Source organism: Cynocephalus volans, chromosome 10, assembly GCF_027409185.1.
Source record: "Cynocephalus volans isolate mCynVol1 chromosome 10, mCynVol1.pri, whole genome shotgun sequence".
Lineage (NCBI taxonomy): Eukaryota > Metazoa > Chordata > Mammalia > Dermoptera > Cynocephalidae > Cynocephalus > Cynocephalus volans.
Window position 1 is genome coordinate 43,314,735 of NC_084469.1, and position 20,677 is coordinate 43,335,411.

The 20,677-nt window shown below is 48.4% G+C and overlaps 1 protein-coding gene and 1 pseudogene across 1 annotated transcript; one reads left to right on the forward strand and one right to left on the reverse strand.

Annotated features, from left to right (window-relative positions):
• Nucleotides 1-422: 422 nt before the first annotated feature.
• TNFRSF13B (TNF receptor superfamily member 13B) lies at nt 423-14,687 on the reverse strand. The gene is made up of 5 exons (XM_063109846.1): nt 14,673-14,687; nt 14,061-14,190; nt 11,143-11,388; nt 1,158-1,343; nt 423-658 (listed from the first exon to the last, which is right to left on the reverse strand). The coding sequence occupies exons 1-5, from the start codon at nt 14,685-14,687 to the stop codon at nt 423-425; spliced, it is 813 nt and encodes a 270-aa protein (XP_062965916.1).
• A 562-nt stretch (nt 14,688-15,249) lies between these two features.
• On the forward strand, nt 15,250-20,334 carry LOC134387358 (small ubiquitin-related modifier 1-like; annotated as a pseudogene).
• The last annotated feature ends 343 nt before the right edge of the window (nt 20,335-20,677 follow it).

Genomic DNA, 20,677 nt, shown 5'->3' on the forward strand with positions numbered 1-20,677 from the left:
ACACGCTCACATGCACACGCGCACACGGTGCTTCATGCCCTCACGAAGAGGGCAGCGAAGGGAATATGTGTTGGAAGACAAACGAAGCCAGCTCAGCCCCTCGCTCTGCTGGTGTGGGCCGCACGCTCTCCGCAGACGGTTCTTCGCTCTCCCGGGCTCCCTCGGGGGTGGGAGAGCGGCCGGGAGGCTGGAGCAGGGGGCCCGGGAAGCGACGGGCGGCCGGCCTCGGCTGCTCAGACGGGAAGGTTTGATTGCACAGGAGGCGGGCTTCCTGGGGGCGGTGACAGTGGGCACAGAGGCCTTTATTGCATGCGTGTTCGGGTGACGGCGATCTACCCACGGTTGGCATTGGACATGGCGAGGGCCCCGGCCTCCTCCTCAGGCCGCGCCCCCCTCCCTCCCACCCCCTCCCCCGCCCCCGTTCACGCGCCCGGGCCCCCCTCCTGGGCGGGCGCGCACACGATGCAGAGGCCGCCGCCCGGGGCGCGCGCGCAGGGCTGCAGGGCCGCGGTCCCGACGCGGAACCCGCACGGCCCGGGGGTCCCCGGCGGGCCCGCGCTCTCCTGGGTGGGCGTCCTGCGCTCCGGGAAGCAGAAGCTGCACGTCTCCACCGGCTCGGGCGGCGCGTCCGCGGCGCTGTCAGCCTCCATCGCGTGCTCTGCGGGGGCAGAGGGAAGGGCGTCGGCTCCCCGCGCGCCCACCCCCAGGGTCCCCTGCTGGGGCTCCGGGAATCTCCCCGATCCAGGAGCTAGGGACAACCACCGGCCCGGCCGCCCCCAGGCCCGTCCCAGCCTGTGCAGGGCCGGGTTTGCAAAGCTTGGCGCTCCCCAAGCCAGCCACACGCCGCAGGGTGACCGCCTCCTCCCGGTCCTAGCCCTGACAGCCCTGCGTCCTGGGAACCCCCCAAACCCCGGCCAACCCGATGGCCGGCCACCCTACACCCACCCTTCCGCAGCTGCAGGCTCTCTCTTCTTGCTGAGATGTTTCAACCTGATTTTCCACCATAGACAAATACTACAGGGCTGCGCCCCAGACCTCTCCCGGGAAGATTTGGCAAAATGCTCGCCACTCAGAAGCCGGGACAGCGACAGGACCGCGGGATGGCCCGAGGCTGGACGGCAGCCATGAGAAGGGCACGCCCGGTTTCGCGCACTCACCCTGGGAGGACTTGGCCTGGGTTGGACAGGGGCCTGGGAGGGGCTGGCAGGAGAACTGTCCCCCCTTCCTCTTGAGGAAGCACGTCACCGCCAGGAGGAAGCAGCCCAGGACAGCGAAGAGACAGAGCCCCAGAGTGCTGTAGACCAGCGCCAGCTGATCGGCGCTCAGCTTCGGCCCTGGGGACACTGCAAGACAGCGGTGACACCTTGAGTTCAGGAGGCAACTCCCCTCCTCCTCAGGCCAGCAGCAGACCCCAGGTCCCCTCCCGCAGCCGTGGTCTTTCTTTCCCCCTCGGTAGGCTCCAGCAGTCCACACAGCCACACCCACCCTCATGCTCCCTGGATCCTGGAGGAAACTGACCCCCTCTGCAGTATGACCAGTCCTGCCTATGCATAGCAACTTCTTCACGACCTCAAAGCTGAGCACTTCTCAAGCTGGCTGTTTTTGTTGTTGCTACTTTCTGGGGATGTAGACTGGGACAGTGCCAGAGGTGGCCCGATGAATGAATGGACGAGCGTGCAGGGAGGATGCCTCTGCCTGTCCTGACTGGGCCTTCCCTCCAAGGAGGAGCCTTCCTGAGTGAGCATATGCTTTGCATCACTGAGCCTGGGCAGCATGTGTAGACCAGGGGAAGTGGGGAGCCTGGACTCGACCGGGGCCAACGCAGTCCCCTTGAAATTCCTCCTTATCCCAAGCTTTTCCTAATCCCTGGAATTGGGGCATCCCCCAGGCCCTGGGGTGGAAGGACAGTCAAGTTAGATTTAATATAACGTGAGTACAATGTACTCATGACGTGGACCAGTAACTGAGCCCTTACTGAGTGTCTGGCACTTTCTGTACAAAAATCCTCCTTAATCCTCCTGCTCCAACAGAGGATTGAGTACCTCATTTGAAAAATTGAGATATAATTTGTGTACCATCAAATTCATCATTTAAAAATGTACAGTTCAGTGATTTTTAGCATGTTCACAAGGTTGTGCAACCATCAGCGCTATCTAATTTGAAAGCCTTTCTGTCACTCAAAAACAAACCCTGTCCCAATAGCAGTCAGTCTCCATCCCCTCTCCCCTCAGGCCCTGGCAAGGGGCTTATCCACTTTCTGTTTCTTTGGATTTGCCTTTTCTGGATGTTTCATATACATGGAATCATACCCTGTGTGGCCTTTTGGGTCTGGCTTCTTTTATTTAGCATCATGTATTCACAGTTCATCCACGTCGTGCCATGGATCAGAACATTATTCCTTTTTAAGCCTGAACAACATTCTGTTGTATGGCCAGAACACAGGCTGTGTATCCACTCACCAGTGATGGACAACTGGGTTGTTGCCATCTTTTGGCCACTGTGAACGCTGCTGCTATGAACATTCACGCACAAGTTTTTGTGTGGATGCGTTTCCATTTTCTTGCGTGCCTACCTAGGAGACTTGCTGGGTCACATGACAACTCAGTTTAACTTTGTGAGGAACTGCCAGGCTGCTTTCCACAGCGCCCTCACCTTTTCACACTCCATTTTGCAAACGACAAAACTGAATCTGAAAGTCACATTGTTCTCAGTCTCAGGCCTGCAACTGGGAGCAGGTCTGACTGATGCCCCGGCCGGTGTTCCTGGCCAGTATGCCACACAGAGGCCATGGGGTGGGCCCTGCCCTCTCTCTTACACATGCTCTCAGGTCAGGAGCTGTATAAAGTGACGGCGCTGCAGGACTCTTAGCAGTCATCTGGTGTCACCTGACATTTACAGAGGGGAGACAGGAGGTCTGAGTGAGCTAGTGACATACCCCAGGCCAAGGCGCTGTCCTTGGAGTCCCATGCCCAGAGCTCAGAGACGCCATCAAGGAGGGGAGCAAAGACCCTCCCCCCCATGGGGCATGCCCCACACACATCTGGAGACAGAGGCTAACCTGCTCCCACTCACCTCTGGAATAAAAGGAAACCATCATACTGGCCGGATCCCCATGGAGAAGCCAGCACCCTTCATGGCAGATGGATGGAATGACGGGCTACAAGACTGTTGCTGAGCAAATTGAATTGCCATGTTGATTCAATGAGGAAGACTAAACATTCATGTTTTTCAAATATTTTCAGCATGAGACTCTCACACAAACACCACCCTGCGAGACTATGCCAGTGAGTGTTCAGAGATTGTCCCCGTGGAACAGCCACCAGACCTCATGCCCTTGTGGAATCCCCTCCCTTCAAATCTGGGCAGAGGTGGGCCTCACCTTGTCCAGCAGAATGTGGTAGAGTCAACTCTGTGCCAGTCCTGGCACAACACCGTAAGGAGCCCTGGCAGGGCTGGACAGTTAGCTCGGCTGGTTAGAGCACGGTGTTGTAACACCAAGGTCAAGTGTTCGGATCCCTGTACCAGCTGGCCACCAAAAAATAAGTAAATAAATAAGAAGTTCTGGCAGCCCCAGGGTTTGCTCTCCTGGGAGTCCTGAGCCACCATGTGAGAAGTACAGCTGAAGAGACCACATGGGGAGGCCACATAAAGAGGGACAGGCCCCTGAGACAAGACGGAGGAGAAGCGAGGCCCAGACGTCCCAGCATCTGCCCTCGTGACTGCGTGAGAGACCCTGAGCAGGACCAGCAGAAGATCCGCCCAGCTGAGCCCTGTCATGCCACAAAACCCTGAGAGATACTGAAATGGCTGCTGCTTTAGGGCACTTAGTGTTGGGTGGCTTTTGGATGCTGCAGAGGACAACCACACAGAGACTCTCTGCTCTCAAGGGACTCGCCCCAGCTTCTCTTCGTTCCTCTCCTCCCAGCCCAAGGACTTGAAGTTTCCTATGGGAAATGAAAAACAGTCCCTGCCTGGAGACCTGCTCACAAGACACGCTTTTTCAAAGCCCCTGGACTCAGGAGAGAAATGCAAATTAAAACTACAAAAAAAGTCACTTTCCACCTGCCCCACAAGGGTGTGGCAAAACGGGCACCTCACACACTGTTGCTGGAGGTGGCCTCTTTGGAGGGCTGTTTGGAACCATCTGCCACCATTTCAAATGCACTTTCCTGATCCCTGCTGTCTTATCAGTGTCACTTCTAGGGCTATGTCCCCTCACCTCCCATACGTCCCCTCCCCTCCCATACATCCCCTGAGCATTGTTCACAGAGTGAAGGACTGGAGACAGCCTAGTTGTCTGCCAGTAGGGAGAGGGACAAAAGAACTGTGGCACATCCATGAGGCACATGGAGTACTACGCTGTCACTGCAGGGAATGAGGCGGATCCGTGTGTCCTGAGATAGAACCATCGCCAGGAGGTAGAGTGAAGACAGCAACGTGGGCACTGCGGATGACACCACTGGTGTAAACAGGTGAGGGATGTAAAGATGCCTCGTGTAAGATTATGTATGGAAGGACAGACAGGACACTCACTGCTAATAGTCATTGTTTTTGGGGAGAGAAACTGGGAGGCTGGGGGTGGTGTGGAGACTTTTCTCCAATCTTTTTTTTTTTTTAATATCCTCTTTTTTTAATGATGTATGTGTGCCACCTGTCCAAAACAGAAAAACACCTAAAAGTTGCTCTGGTAGCCCACCCTCCTAAAGAAACATGTGAAAGGCTGACCAGGAGGGATGGGAAGTCACAAAGCAGAGTTCCAGCGGCTCTCAGGGCCACTGACAGAAAAGCCAGCCTGGTGGGCTCAGCCACTCTCTGTGGCTACTGGGGGTAGGGGCAGGGGACGGGGCACATGTCTTAGTTCTCTGATCCCCTCCAGCCCATCACGAAGGTCACTCAGGTCCACAACCTCGGAACTGCCGTCTCTCAGCCTTCTGTGACCTCCATCAGAAGAGGCCAAGCCTGGCCCCCATTGGAGTTCACCGTCTGCTGTCCCCCGAGAGCAAAGGGACACAGTCCCAAGCTTTCATCAGAAAAAGGGATGCGTTCTCTGTCCTTGTCCAAAAATCAAGTCCCAGGGAGACGGCCCCTGGAGGCGCAGTTCCCAGGTACTACCACCAGGGGGCACCAGCACACACAGCTCCTTGCCCGCTTGGCAGCCAGGCCCGCCCCAGCACAAAGTCTATGACTAATTCGATTGTTGTTTTTTGTTTTTTTGTTTTTGGTTATTTTTTCTGTTTCCAAAGCCATCTCTCATCTAAAAATGGAATTTCCCCGGCCTGCTGCTGCCCCCAGCTCAGGCTGGGCTGGCCAGCTGAGCAGTGTTATAACTTGTCATTTAGGGGCAGAGTAAAGGGGCCCTTGTGGCCCAGGCAGGGCTGGGCCAAGAGTCCGGGGTGACTCGGCCTCAGCCGGATGCAAGAGAGGGCAGGGAGGCATGGTGATGTTAAGCCCGGGCTCTGCAGCCACAGCTGGATGTGGCTTTGCATATTTTACTCAATTTCTTTAGACCTCAGTTTCCTCATCTGGACAACGGGGTATGGCATTCCTATCTGTCCGCCTGGGCGTTTGGCATCCATGAGATAACACAGGTGGATGCCTGTGAGGCAGCCAGGGCTGGGTGGAAAGTCACCAAGCATCCCCACGCCTCTAGGGCCCAGGTAGCAGGGGGGTGTCCAAGGGAAGGAGCCTGGCTGAGACAGGTGGACAGAGCACGGGCTAGGGTAGCTGCGGGGCCCTGACACTCGGTGCCTGAAGCCTCCGCTCCCCTGCCTCAGGGAAGACTCCAGCACACAGCTGGTGGCTCGGGGAGCTTCATATCTGGGGGACGGTCCACGGGCACCCTGGTCTCTCCGTCCTGCCCTTGGCTTCCCCTCTTGCGGGATTGTCTCTGCTTCCTTCAAGTTCTACGTGTGCTGGCGGCGCTCAGTTGAATGTTCGTGCTCAGAGGACCTTTCCTGGTGAGCTAATGGCCTCACTGTTAGGTTGTTGGGGGGCCTCCAAATGTTTGGATCTGTGGGCCTTCCCCACCGAGGACCTCCCTCCCTGCACACATCCTCTGTGTGCACACGTGTGTGCGTGTGTGTAAGTATGGGAAAGGGTGGGAGGCAAGAGGAGGTCTCACACTTGATGGGTGGACTTTCACTAAAACCCCTGTTTCCAGAATGTTCCATCTCCCACTCCACCCACTTCTCTCATCGGGGCCTAGGGTCCCCAAGTCTTTTTGGGGCCACCTCTCCTGAGAGTGGACCTCCATCCCGCTGGTGGGAGAGGGGCAGTCATGGCCACATCGGGAGGGGGATGCAGACTTCGACCGATGCTCCCGCCCCCAGGCCCTCTGGGCAGCACCAGGATCGCGCCCACTTGCTTTTCAACTTGCCCAAGTCCCTCCAGTGAAGCAACAGTCATTGTGGCTGAGCTGCGTCCTGCTCCAGCTCTGCCCTTTCTCTGCCCTCCCTCCACAGCCGAATCTCCCAGTCACCTCCTTTCCTTGCTCCCCCGCTTCTGCCCCCCACCCCATCTCAGCAGGTCCCCGGGGGAGCAAAACCCGCGTGTCGTTCTGCCTCCTTTGAGACCTCATATGGCGTAGGCAGGACAAAAGAAAAAAGGAAACGCTCCGGACTCTGAGCTACACAAATAGAAAGCAAGCAAAAACCAGCAACCAGGCCACTCTGTCTAGTTCTAGTTCCCAAAATACATACAACCTGGAGCAATTCCTGGAACCAAAGCGGTGGGCCCCTTTTTGTTCCGATGACATCAGAGCCAGGCCTCGACTTAAAGGGCTGAAAGCTGCGATCCTCACACGAGACACCTGCTCTGTGTCCCCAGAGCAGACCCCACGTCCTACTGACCTCCCACCAGACCCACCGCCGGGGTCCTCCAGCTCTGCACACCTCCCCGACGTCCCTTCCGATCTTCTTCCAGAGGAGGCCAGGTCCCCTGGGTCTGGGCATCCTTAAATGTTTGGGAACAAATGGGGGCCCTCGAGGTGCTGCACCACCCCAGCCACATTTCTCTGCTGGAGCTGGGTTCACATGAGCCAGAAGACATGAAGGGACTGGGAAATGACTAGTCTAAGGGGGAAAGGGCGGAGGAAGGGTCTTGGCTTGTCAGCCTCAGGGCCAGTGAGAGAGGTTGTCCCAGACCTGCCAAGGACAACCTCAACCCAGGGACTTCTGAAAAACAGCATCCCCTGGCCTCCTTGTGGCCAGAGCTGGGGGGCAATTGCAGGAGCCCTATGAGGCCCCTTCTCTGTGCTGTTAACTACTCTTTCTAGAACTTTCCACCTTGTCTGGTTTTTTTTGTTTTTTTTTTTTAAGATGACCAGTAAGGGGATCTTAACCCTTGACTTGGTGTTGTCAGCACCATGCTCCCCCAAGTGAGCCATGGGTCGGCCCTCACCTTTGTCTGCTTTTATGGACATACAGTCCTACTGGTTCTCCCCTGACCTCCCTGACTGCTCCTTCCTGGCATCTCTGTGGGACCCTCTTTCCCTGCGGACCCCTCAAATGCAGATTCCTCCACGTCGGGTTTCCTCCTCAGTATCTTTCTCTCCTCAAACCTCCCTGGTCCCTGGGCAACCTTTTCCACTCCTGTGACTTCAACTGCCACCTTCTAGGCCAAGGAAATCCAGGTTATCCCAGGGAGATTCTCGCCAGAGCTCCAGACCCATGGGGCAGTTCTGGCTGCCCCAAGACTGGCATCCCCTCCCATGGGGGTCCCAACTCAGAGCTCTTCGTCCCTCTGGAGTCCCTGCCCTGTGAACGGCCTTGCCCTTTCCCCAGTGTTGAATGGTGGGCCCCAAAGGTATGTCCTCTCGTAACCTGCAAGTGTGACCTTATTTGGAAAAAAGAGTCTTTGCAGATATAATTAAGGATCTGGAGAGGAGACCATTCTGGAGATCAGAAGGGATGCAATCATCACTTCTGGGGCCACCTCCTGCCACCTCTGAATGCTTGCCAGCCCTGCCAGTCCTCTGCACCCTTCACATGGGGGAACGGGACTCCCGTGGGCCACCCGCTCCCCTCGGAGGCAGCCGCTCCATCCGCCGTGCCCCAGCCCGTGGCAGGGAGCTCATCTCGTGGGCTGGAGGTATTGCTTGTCCCTCTCTCTGGAGTAGAGTCTGACTCCACACTTTGATGTTTGAGGCTTCTAAGCCTCCCCCGTCTCTCTTCCCCTCTGCCTCACATCTGGGCAAGCTAAGAAAGCCTGGCCGCTCCTTCCTTTGGCACTGATGGGAGATCCAAATCATGTAAGCCCCTTGCCACACATGGCAACTCTCGCCTGGCCATCCCCTGCCCACAGTGCCGCTCCAGGCTAGTCTCTTCCTGGCTGTCTCAAGCCACTTTCAGAGAGCTTGGGAGGCCTGCCCTGCTCACCCCTGAAAGCCTCCTTATGTGCGTAACAAGCCTTCCATGCCCTCTTGGTGAGCAGGTGGAGTCATGTGTCAATGTTCAAAACAGATTTGGGGTGGGGGTCCCCCCTGCTTCTGCAGAGTGGCCACCACACTGCCCCCAGGATGAGAGCCTCTGATGCAGGGATAGTCTCCTCCCCCGAGATGCCCAGCCTCTAGCCCAGCACCACTCACAGCCCCTCCCCTCACAGCGTTTGCACACGCTCCTCGCCTGCCTGGAGCACCCTGCCTGCACCTCGCCCCTTCAGCTCGTGCATCCTGTGTAAGTGAGCAGGGTCTGTGTGCCAAGCACTCACAGACCCTGATGTGTACCCTCCCTTACAATCCCCAACAACAATTCCATGGAAGCACATGGCCTCAGACTCACAGAACCAAGGCTCAGAGAGGTTAGGTAGCTTACTCCAGGCCACACAGCTAATGAGGGATGAGCCAGAGGTCCAGCTCCACACTCTGCACCACCACCTCAGTGTGCCTTACAGCCCTCTCCCTGGGGAAGCCATCCTTCCCCCCACCTCACCCAGTCATGCACTGAGATCAATTTATCATTTGCATAAGTCTTGTCCACTGTCTGTCTCTCCATTAGGCCATGAGTTTCAGGGGGTCAAGGATAGGATCTGCCTTGCTCTTGCCACCTCACCCGTGCACAGCAAGCCCTCCATAGCTATGTGTCAAATGAAGGAAGGATAGTGCTGAGTAAGGTGCATGGGAAACCTGGGGTGGGCTTGAGGTGGGGCCTGGCTGGGTAGGAGGGTGAGTGGGGGGATGGCAGGATTCAGGGAGCCCACGAACGGAACAAGGGACAGATCAGCCCTTCCACTGTGTACAGCTGGATGCAACTTTGTCATGTAGTGTCCTCTGCTCCCTGTTCTCAAACAGGTCCACATCCAGTGTGGCCCTGGTACTTCCTGTTTACAGTCTACACCATGCCCGTCTCCTGCCCCACCAGATGTCAGAGGAGAGGCAGAGAAGACCTTAGCTCCTGACCACTAGAGAGACACAGGGCAGGGCAGTAGCTAACCTTGTCACAGAGGCGACAGTTCACCCTCAGGGAGCAATAACCCTACACTTGCTGCTCTGGGTCATCTTGCTCTGGTAGGGTGGACAAACTTTGGAACCCACAGACTGGGTTTGAATCCCAGCTCAGCCAGGCACTCACTGTGTGAGTCATTCCAAATTTTGAGATTCAATCTCTCCATCTATAAAGCAGGTAGGATTGGCCCAAAGGGGGATCTTTTGCACTGGAGGTGGGAAGATAGAGGTTTGGAAGAAGAATCAGTTGCATCACTGAATGCAGGGAAGGCATATGGGTCACCAGACAGCAGAGGGACAGGCACAGCCACTCGCCTTCCTGACTGAGTTCGTCATCCCTCTGTATCCATGTCCCCTGCCACGTGAATCTGCAGTTCCTCACACGAGAAGTTGTGCTACATTAAACCTGGCCACAAACTCACCATGGCTGCAAATTATTTGCCACTTCTCCCACCAAGAGGTGATGTCTGTTTCCCCTCCCTGGATCCCAGTGGCTTTGCGACTTGGGTAATAGCATTCAGTGGCAGTACTGCAATGCAGGTTCCCCATTGAGGTGGCAGGAGGCCTTGTGTGTCTGCCTCTTACACTCCTGCCATCATCACATGAAGAACACACCTGACTGGCCTGCTGGTCCCAGAAGGAGAATGACAGACACATGGGCAGGGCCACCCCAGAAGCCGGTCTAACACAGCTGACCCAGCCAAACCCTGACTCATGAAGAATCATAAGCCACTGAGTGCAGGAACAGTTTGCTATGCAGCAACAGCTAACCAACAAGAGAGCAGACAAGAGTTGACAGGCTAGGACCTGCCAGTTAGCTCAGCTGGTTAGTGTGGTGTTGTAACACCAAGGTCAAGGTTTCATATCCCCAGACCAGCCAGCCTCAAAAAAAAAAAAAAAAAAAAAATGAGTAGCACTGGGGCCAGGCCACCTCTATCAGCAGGGCACACGAGCCCTGCCCTCTGGTGTCTTGGCACTGAAGACTGGCCTCACAGAAATGATGTTGTCACAAGGAAAGTCACAGTACAGGAAAGAAACCATCAGCTCCCTGGGAACTGCAGGCCTGCCGTCTCTCCATGGACAGCCAAGAGTGGTGCAAATGCCACCTCAAATATTTATGGATCCACATGACATCCCCCTCCTGTCTTTTCCGACACCACAGAGCAGGGTAGGTGAGCCAAGGAGGTGTTTGCTGGGAGGATTAATTAGATCATTTTCAATGCCTGGCACTTAGTAGATGCCCAGCTCAACAGGACCTTTCTAATCATGTCCGAAGTGGCCATCTCCCACCATGAACTTTTTTAGTAATACCTTTTCCTTCTCTTTCTTAGAAGCTTCCATTCCCTCTCCATGGAATCTGCAATCCAGGGAGGCAGGCAGTGGCTCCTGACACAGTCTTCACAGAGGCAGGTCTGCTGGTTACTTGCTGTCTGATGTTTCAAAGACTCACCCAGCCTCAGCAGCCTCCATCACCAGGCTCCCTCTCACCTGTCAGGTCCCTTAATCTGCTTCCTTCTTGCCCACAGACTTCTAGAAATTTTTCCTGAAATTTTTTTCTATCCTGGGATGACCCCCCTGGCTTCTAGCCATTTGCCTGGACTGTGGGCTTCCTGCATTGCAGCCCCCCTTATCTAGGCCTGGTGCCTGTCCTCCTACCCATTCTGACCCTCAGACACCACACAAGCCGACCTCTGGTGGCTTACCTGGACCTGCCTCCAAGACTCTGTGCTCTGATGCCTGGTACCTTCCTGAGTTGTCTGACCTGGTTTCAGACTCTCCACTCTGCTGTCTCCTGAGCTCTGGTGGGAGGTTCACTCGGCTCCTGAGCTTGTTCTCACAGAAGTACACGCACTGCTTGGGGTGCTGGCCACAGACAGAGGCGCAGCTGATGCACTCCCTCAGGAGATAGTCGTAGTACTTGCCTTGCTCCTTGCGGCAACTGAGTGAATCTGGGAGACAGAAATACATGATGTGACTGGGTGACAGAGGTCTGCAGGGTCTGGCCTCAATGGACATCAAAGGAAAAAGTCATAGGCCAACTCCCAAAAAACGATTCCAGGGTAATTCAGGTCCTTTTACAGTATATAAATGGAAGGCTATACATTGTCCTGTAAGTGCTGTTTTAGCTGCACTGCACACATTTTGATATGTAGTATTTTTCAGAATGTTTTTACTTTTCTTTATTATTTCTTCTTTGACCCATAGATTATTTAAAAGGGCATTTCTTAGTTTCCATACATTAAGGATTTTCTAGTTATCTTTTTAAATTGATATTTTAAAAATTTGATTATTACATTGTTACATAAGGGCTTTACTTGCATTTTAAAACCTCTTTAAGGAGAAACATATTTAGAATTAGCATAAGAAATGAAGGGGAAGAGCCAGGATCCTCTTTGGCAAGTTGGGGGAGGGGGCTGGAAGGAAGGTGGGAAAGCTCACATTAATAGTGTTTCTTCCTTCTTAATAGTAAATGAGAGTTACAGGAGCTTAAACAGGTATTAGTGCAAAGGAGCAGAAGCCCAGCAAACTAAAGTCCAGTCACACTTACCTTAAGAGAGCACAGAGGACTTAGCATTGAAGGCATACAGAAATCTACTTAGAACAATTATCTACCTTATGGAATGCCTAGAATATTTTTATTTTCATGGGGCAAGTGTCCTTTTCCTCTAAAATAAGATCTTATTTATATGGAAATGTGGCTCACACACATTTTAAGGGCACATTTCAGAGGCAGTGCAGGAAGGTGATGAAGAACACAGACTTCAAAGCCAAACAGGGGTGGGGACATTCCTCACTCTACCACTTGGAGTCTTAACCTCCCCATGCCTCTGTTTGTTTCCTCATGTCCAAGAAAGGGATAATAACAATACTGACTTACTAGGGCTGTTGGGCAGAGTCGATGTGCCCAGCACAGTGTCTGGCATATAGTAAATGCTCAGTTAATGGAAGGATTGAGTAGAATATTTATTTTAGCCTGTTCATGATGGAAATACATGCCTACCCTTATGTCCTTGACAGAGTAAAGACCAGGAGAACAGTAGAATTGTGTCCTCAGGGAAGACTCAGATGGCCCTGATGGGGCCCTGCCCCACCCCCAGGGCTCCATTGAACTGCATAGGGACTGACACTGCCACTCAGGATACAGAGTTAGCCCAATAGTGGTGTTCTAGGGGTTTGGTGTGACTTCCTCAGTGTCCCCAGCGTGGGTGTTGCAGGTGGCACCTGAGCACTCCAGGCTACTGACCCTCCCTGTCTGACCTTACAACCTCTCTCCTGTGTCAGGACTTGATATTCTCTGTTGTGTTTTCCCACCTCCATGCCTTTGTCTACATTGGTCCCTCAACCAAGGTGCCCTTCCCCACAACTGACTTCCACATCCTATAAACTTTTAATCCATCTCTGATGGCACTTCCTCCAACAATACTTCTCTGCTTTCTCCTCCACTGGCTGGAGGTATCTTCTCCCAGTTGTGGCTTTTTATGGTACTTACCCTTTTTGCTTTGAAATATTCTCATTTCTGCCATTGGTTGACACCTTCCTTGAAGGGCCATGCCAGATTCCTATTTTAATGGGGCTAGAGGGTTCCATATATATTTGTGGGAAGAAACAGTGAATGTTCTAATTCGCTAATCAGTAGTGCTTCAGAGCCATGGTTTTGGAGTCAGGGTCCTGGGTTCAGATCCTGACATTTCCACTTTTAAGCTGTGTGACCTTGGGTAAATCACTCAGGCTCTCTGAGCTTCACTCCACCAGTAGGAAGCACTTACTATGTGTTCAGCACTGTGCCCTAACCCTAACCCTCTGCTCAGGAAGCTCACAATCTAGTGGTTGAGCCAGACATGAAACAAATACACACAAAAGAACATAACAGTGATGGTGGTCCATTCTATCAAGGAAATGAACAAGTTATAAAAAAAGAACAGCAAGCATCAGATATTTTTCGGGACAATCAGGGAAAATTGGATATGACCTGAGTATTAGATTATGTTAAGGAATTATTGCTGAGGGTAATGAGATGTTGAGATTATGTTTTAAAAGTCCTTATGTATTAGGGATTCATGATCTAGTATTTACAAGTAAAATGATATGAGGTCTTGGGTTTGCTTTGAAATACAGAAGCAAAAATTTGGTTGGAAAATAAAAAGGCAGAATTTTTATGATTTTTGAAGTTGATGATGGGTACACAGGGGTTTATTGTGCTATCCTCTCTGTGTATGTTTGATAATTTCTATAATAAAGTTTCAAAAGAAAATAACAGCAGAGAAAGACAAAGGAGGGCCCAATTTCTGCTGAGTAGTCACAGAAGCCCTCTGCCATCTGGGCTGTGACTGGAAGGTTGTGTAGGAGTCGCTGAGGGAACATGAATAGGGAAATGCATTCCAGGCAGCGGAAACGGCATGTGCAAAGGGCCTGAGGCAGGAAAAAAATGCAGCATGTTCAAGAAACTAAAAGGAGACAGTGCACCAGAGCAGAAAGATTGAGGGGTAAAGAGCTGTCACATGGTACGTCTCCTTCCACCACCGCTCCCTCAGCACCTGACTGCAGTGGGGCCAGAGGGAGCTCTGGGGGGAGGTGAGAGGGGTGATCCAGCTGTCCCCTGGGCTCAGACTCCAGAACTCACTGCAGAAAGCTGCACAGATGCGCTGGTTCCGATGGCTGCAGATGGGTTTGCAGGAGATGCAGGTGCTCAGCAGGGGGTCCCAGTACTGTTCTTCGGGGCAGGATCCCATAGCCACCCCCATCCACAGGCCCTGTGGAGCTGAGAGGCAGGGAGCGTGAGGGCAGCTGGCCGGCAGCTGCAGCTGGCCTCTTGTTCCTCACTGGAACCGGGTGGCCTCTCCTGCTCACATTCCCAGAGATGTTCTCTCTGTCTCAGTGAGCAGAGGGGACCCAGACAAAGCTGGCTTCCAACCCCAGCTGAATTTCTGGGTGACCTGGGACAGTCACCTCACCTCTCTGAGCCTCAGTTTCCCCATCTGTGAAATGATTGTTCTGAGGCCCCCTCCCTCACATCAGCTGTGCCCTTCTTGGCCCTGCTCTCTGCCCTCCTTAATGTGCCACACCTCTTCCTGCCACTGGGCCTTTGCACATGCTGTTCCCTTTGCATAAAATGCTCTTCCCCCACCCTGCCCCTCAACTTGTTATTTCCTCCTCATCTTTGAGATCTCTGTTTAAACTTCATTTCCTCAGAGAAGCATATCTGACTTCCCCCCAGGCTAGGACACACCCCCACCTTCTGCACTGTCATAACGCTCTTTACTGTTGCTGTGAATGCTTTACTTTTATGAGTGTGGCTATTTGATACTGTCCCCTGTGCTAATTGTGATCATCATGTGGCAGGGACTGAACCTAATCTTTTGTTCATTGCAGGGTTCTCAGAATCTAGACAGTGCTGAGGACAAAGTAGGTGTTCATTAAATCAATAAAAATTGTAAAAGCAGACCTAGCCAGTGCCTAGCATACAGCAAGCACTCAGTAGATGTTCATTTCCTTCCCTGTTTCTTTTTTACTGAGTTATAAAACATGCACAATGGCATTTGTAAGGTGCACACATCTTTAGTATACAACCTGGTGAATTTTTATATATGTCTACACTTCTTAAAGCTTCTACCTCTCAACTGTTGCACTGGAGGTTAAATGTCCAACACATGGATACATCCAAACCATAGTAATGACATACTGGAAAATACGAAACTATGGACACAGTAAAAAGATCAGTGGTTGTGAGGGGTTGTGGGGAGGGAGGGATAAACAAGCAGAGCACAGAGGATTTTTAGGGCAGTGAAACTGCTCTGTATGATGCTACAGTGATGGATACAGGTCAGCATACATTTGTTCAAACCCATAGAATGTCCACCACCAAGAGTGAGCCCTAATGTGAATTATGGAATTTGGGTGATAATGAGCGTCAATGTACGTTCATCAATTGTAACAAACATACCCCTTTGGTGGGAGATGTTGATAGTGGGGGAGACTGTCAGGGGAGAGAGGGGTATACGGAATTCTCTGCACTTTCTGATCAATTTTGCTGTAAACTTAAAACTGCTCTAAAAAATAGTCTATTTTTAAAAAAGGAAACCAAACAAAAATTCTGGAACTAAAATTTCAGTAACTGAAATGAAAAACTCACTGGAGGGGGATATCCGCAAATTTTAGCAGGCAGAAGAAAGGATCAATGAACTTGAACATAAGACCATTGAAATTACTGTCTGCAGAGCAAAACCAGAAAAGAATGAGGAAAATTGAACAGGGCCAGAGGGACCTGTGGGGTCCTATCAAATGTACCAACATATGCTTATAAGAGTTCCAGAGGAGAAGAGAAAAAAATGGCAGAAAAAATATTTAAAGAAATAAGGACCCCCCAATTCCCAACTCTGAGGAAAGAAATGAATATACATGTTCAAAATGCTCAACAAACTCCAAGCAGGAAAAACAGAAAGGAACCCACACTAAGACACATTACAATAAAACTATGGAAACCCAAGAACAATGAGAGAATTGTGAAAGCAGCTAGAGACAAGCCATTTGTCACGTACAAGGGATCCTCGATAAGGTTCACAGTGATTTGTTCTCAGAAACCACAGAGGCTAGAAGGCAGCAAGATGAAGTATTTAAAGTCCTGAGAGGAAAAAAAAAAAAAATGTCAACAAAAAATTGTATATCCAGCAAAACTATCTTTCAATAACAAAGGAGAAATTAAGCCATTTCCAGATACACAAAATAACTAAAACAGTAAATAAACAGATAATTGGCAGAAGCAAATCCTTATCAGTAATCATATTAAATATAAATAAACTAAACTGTCCTATTAAAAGGCAGAAATTGGAAGATTGGACTAAAAGAATTAAAACACAGGATTCATCTATATGTTGTTTGTAAGAGACTTAAACTTTATTTTAATTTCATTTTAATTTAACTTTATTTTATTTTTTGGCAGTTTGCTGGCTGGTACAGAGATCTGAACCCTTGATCCTGGTGTTATAACTCTGCACTCTAACCAACCACATTAACCAGCCAGCCCCTAAGAGACTTACTTTAGGTCAAAGAACACAAAGAAATTGAAAGTAAAATAATGGAAAAAGGTATTTCATGCACATAGTAGCCAAAAGAGAGCTGAGGCAGCTATATTATTGTCAGACAAAATACACTTTAAATCAAAAAGGATTACAAAAGACAAGGAAGAACATTATATTTTGATAAAGGGGACATAGCAAGAAGACATAACATAAACATACACACACCTAACAACAGATTCCCAAAATATATGGAACAAAATTGACAGAATTGAAGGGAGAAATTAGCTAGATCTACTCCACTTTCGACAATAGATATGACAACCAGCCAGATCAGTAAGGAGATAGAGGGTCTGGACAACACTATAAACCAATTAGACCCATCATATGTTAGGTCACCAAATAAGCCTTAATAAATTTTAAAAGATTAAAATTATTCAAAGTATCTTTTCTAGTCACAATGGTATGAAACTAGAAATACATAACAGAAGGAACACTGGAAAATTCACAAAATGTAGAAATAAAACAACACACTTCAAACAGTAACAAGAGAAATTTAGAAATATCTTGAGATGAATGAAAATGGGGAAAAAAACGTACAAAAAGTTATGGATACAACAAAAGCAATGCTAAGAGGGAAATTTATGTACATACGTACATTGAAAAAGAAGAAATTCTCAAATGATAGCTTAGTTATATAGCTTGAAAGAATAGTAAAGGAAGAGTGAACTAAACCCAAAGCTAGCAGAAGGAAAGAAATAATAATAAAGATTAGAGCAGAAATTTAAAAATAGAGAACAGAAAAACAACAGAAAAAATCCACAAAACTAAAACCAACATAAATCAACATACTGGATAACCTCAGTAAAATGGGCAAATTCCTAGAAACACACAATCTACCAAAACTGATGCATGAAGGAACAGAAAAGCTGGCCAATTAGCTCAGTTGGTTAGAGCATGGTGCTGATAACGCCAATAACATTGGTGAATTCCAACAATGAAGAATGAACACTAATTCTTCTGAAATTCTTCTGAAAAAACCAAAGAGGAGAGAATACTTCCTAACTCATTCTATGAGATCAGCGTTACGCTGATACCAAAGCCCAATAAAGACATCACAAGAAAAGAAAATTACAGATCAATATGTCTTATGAATATAGATGCAAAAATCCTCAACAAAATATTAGCAAATTGAATTCAACAGTGTATTAAGTGGTTTATTCACCATAACCAAGTGAGATTTATTTCTGGAATGCAATGATAGTTCAACATACCAAAATCAATCAATATAATTTACCACATTAAAATAATGAAGGGAAAAACTACACAATCATCTTAATTGATGGGAAAAAAGCATTTGTCAAAATCTAACACCTTTTCATGATAAAAAAAAAAAAACACTCAATAGACTAGGAATAGAAAGAAATTTTCACCATTAAAGGCCCTGTCATGAAAATCCCACAGCTAATAACATAATGGTGGAAGACTGAAGCTTTCCCCACTAAGATTAGAAACAAGACAAGGATGCACACTTTTGCCACATCTATTCAAGATAGCACTAGAAGTACTAGATAGAGCATTTAGGCAAGAAAAGGAAATAAATGTACCCAAACTGGAAAGGACAAAGTAAAATTATCCTGTTCACAGATGACATAATCTTATTATATGTAGAAGACCCTAAAAATTTCCACAAAAATTGTTAGACAGAATAAAAGAATCCAGCAGTTATAGGATACAAAATCAACATGCAAAAATCAGTTGCATTTTTATGCACTTGCAATGAACAATCCTAAAAGGAAATTAAGCAAACAATTCCACTTATAATGGCATAAAAAGGAATAAAATACTTAGAAATAAATTTAACCAAGGAGGTGAAAGAAGTGTTTAATGAAAACTACAAACTATGGCCAAAAGAAATTAAAGAAGACCTAAATAAATGAAAAGATATCCCATGCTCATGGACTGGAAGACTTAATATTGTAGAGGTCAACACTACCCAAGGCAATCTGCAGATTCGATACAATCTCTAACAAAACCCCAGTGACTTTTGTACAGAAATAGAAAAACTCATCCAAAAGTTTATGTGGATTGCAAGGAACGTCGGATAGTCAAAACAATCTTAAAAAGAAGAACAAAGTTGGAGAAATCACATTTCCTGATTCCAAAACTTACTACTAAGCTAAAGTAATCAAAACAGTATGATATTGGCATAAAGATAGACATACAGATCAATGGAATAGAATACAGAGCACAGAATGCATTTAAGGACAAGGGATTTTTTACAAAGGTGCCAAGACCATTCAATGGAGAAAGGACAGTCTTTTCAACAAATGGTGCTGGGAAAACTGGATATCCACACGCAAATGCATGAAGTGGGACCCTTATCTAACACCATACACAAAAATTAACTCAAAATGGATGAAAGATATGGGCTAAAAATATAAAACTTTTAGAAAAAAAATAGGGGAAAATCTTCATACATTGAATTTTGCAATAAACACTTTGGATGTGGCACCAAAGGCATAGGCAACAAAAGACAAAAGTTAGATAAATTTGACTTTATCAAAATTAAGAACTTCTGTGCATCAAAGTAAACTATTGAGAGAATAGAAAGACAACTCAGAACAGGAGCAAATATTTGCCAATCATATATCTGATAAGGGATTGATATCCAGAACATGTATAAAGAACTTTTAAAACTTAGCAACAACAAAAATACAAACTCAAGCCAAAACTGGACAAAAGACTTCAATCAACATCTCCCCAAATAAGATGTAAAAATGGTCAGTAAGCACATGAAAAGATTAATGCAGAAGTATATATAACATCATTAATCATTAGGGAAATGCAAATCAAAACCACGATATCATTTCACCCCCATTAGGATGGCTCTATCATCGATAAAAATAGAAAATACCAAGTGTTGGAAATATAGAGAAACTGGAACCCTCCTGCACTGCTCATGGGAATGTGCAACGCTGCAGATGCTGTGGAAAACAGTTTGGCTTTTGCTCAAAAAGTTAAACATCAAATTACCACATGACCCAGTAATTCCACCCCTAGGTATATACCCCAAAGAACTGAAAGCAAGGATTCAAACAGATACTTGCACACCAACATCAGAGCAGCATTATTCACACTAGCCCAAAGGTGGAAACAACTGTTTATGAACAAATGAATGGATAAACAAAAGGCATTATATGTATGCACAGAATATTATTCAGCTATTAAAATTAATGAAGTACTGATACATGCTACAACGTGGATGAATCTTGAAGACATTATGCTAAGTGAAATAAGCCAGTCACAAAGGAATAAATATAGTATGAATCACTTGTATGAAGGAGCTAGAATAGGCAAAGTCATAGTCAGTTCAATAGAGGTTACTGGGGTTGGGGGAGGGGAGAATGGGGAATTATTGATTAATAGGTACAGAATTTCTGTTTAGTGTGATGAAAAAGTTTGGGGGAGCTGTGGTGTCATGCTGTGGGGAAGGGAGACAGATTTATAAATCCCAGAGCAAGGTCCTGCCTACCCAAGGCCACTGACCTGTGGAGACTCCTGGGTGAAGCTGCCGTCGCCTTCTCTGGAGGCAAACCTTCAACAAAGGAATTGGGCGATAAGCAGGAAGGAGAATACACTCCACTCAGAGTCATTGGACAGGACAGTGGTGAGATTCACTTCAAAGCGGAAATGATGACACTTCTCAAGAAAGTCAAAGAATTATACTGTCAAAGCGGGTGGTTCCAATGAATTCACCCACGGTTGCTCTTGGAAGGTCGGGGAATTGCTGCTAATCATACTCCAAAAGAACTGGGAATGGAGGCAGAAGATGTGATTAAAGTTTATCAGGAACAGACAGGGCGTCATTCAATGGTTTAGATATTCTATTCATTTTTTTCTTTTCTTTTTTTATTCTTAAAAATCGTTTTTTGTTTGTTTTTTTTAAATGTGGTATTCAAAATGGAATTGAAAACAGGCACTCCGTCGCTTTATAAAATTTGGTAATTTGAATTCTAGTGCTCATTATTTATTATTATTTGGTTTCATTGCGCCAATTTTTGGTGATCAAGACTCAGCCCCCTTCATATTACCCTCTCCTTTAAAAAAATCACATGTATGCACAGAGGCCACCTTTTTCAGGACTGTGCATTTTCAGGTTGTGGTGAAAAACGAGCTTGAACAGTGCAAGTGTCCCTTACTGACATTCTGGTTGGCCCTGACC

Coding starts and splice junctions, on each gene's coding strand:
- TNFRSF13B (XM_063109846.1), bottom strand. Junction 11,389..14,060: donor CATCTGTGCAGCTTTCTGCA/GTGAGTTCTGGA, acceptor TCTGTCTCCCAG/ATTCACTCAGTTGCCGCAAG. Junction 1,344..11,142: donor AGTCTTGGAGGCAGGTCCAG/GTAAGCCACCAG, acceptor GCTGTCTTGCAG/TGTCCCCAGGGCCGAAGCTG.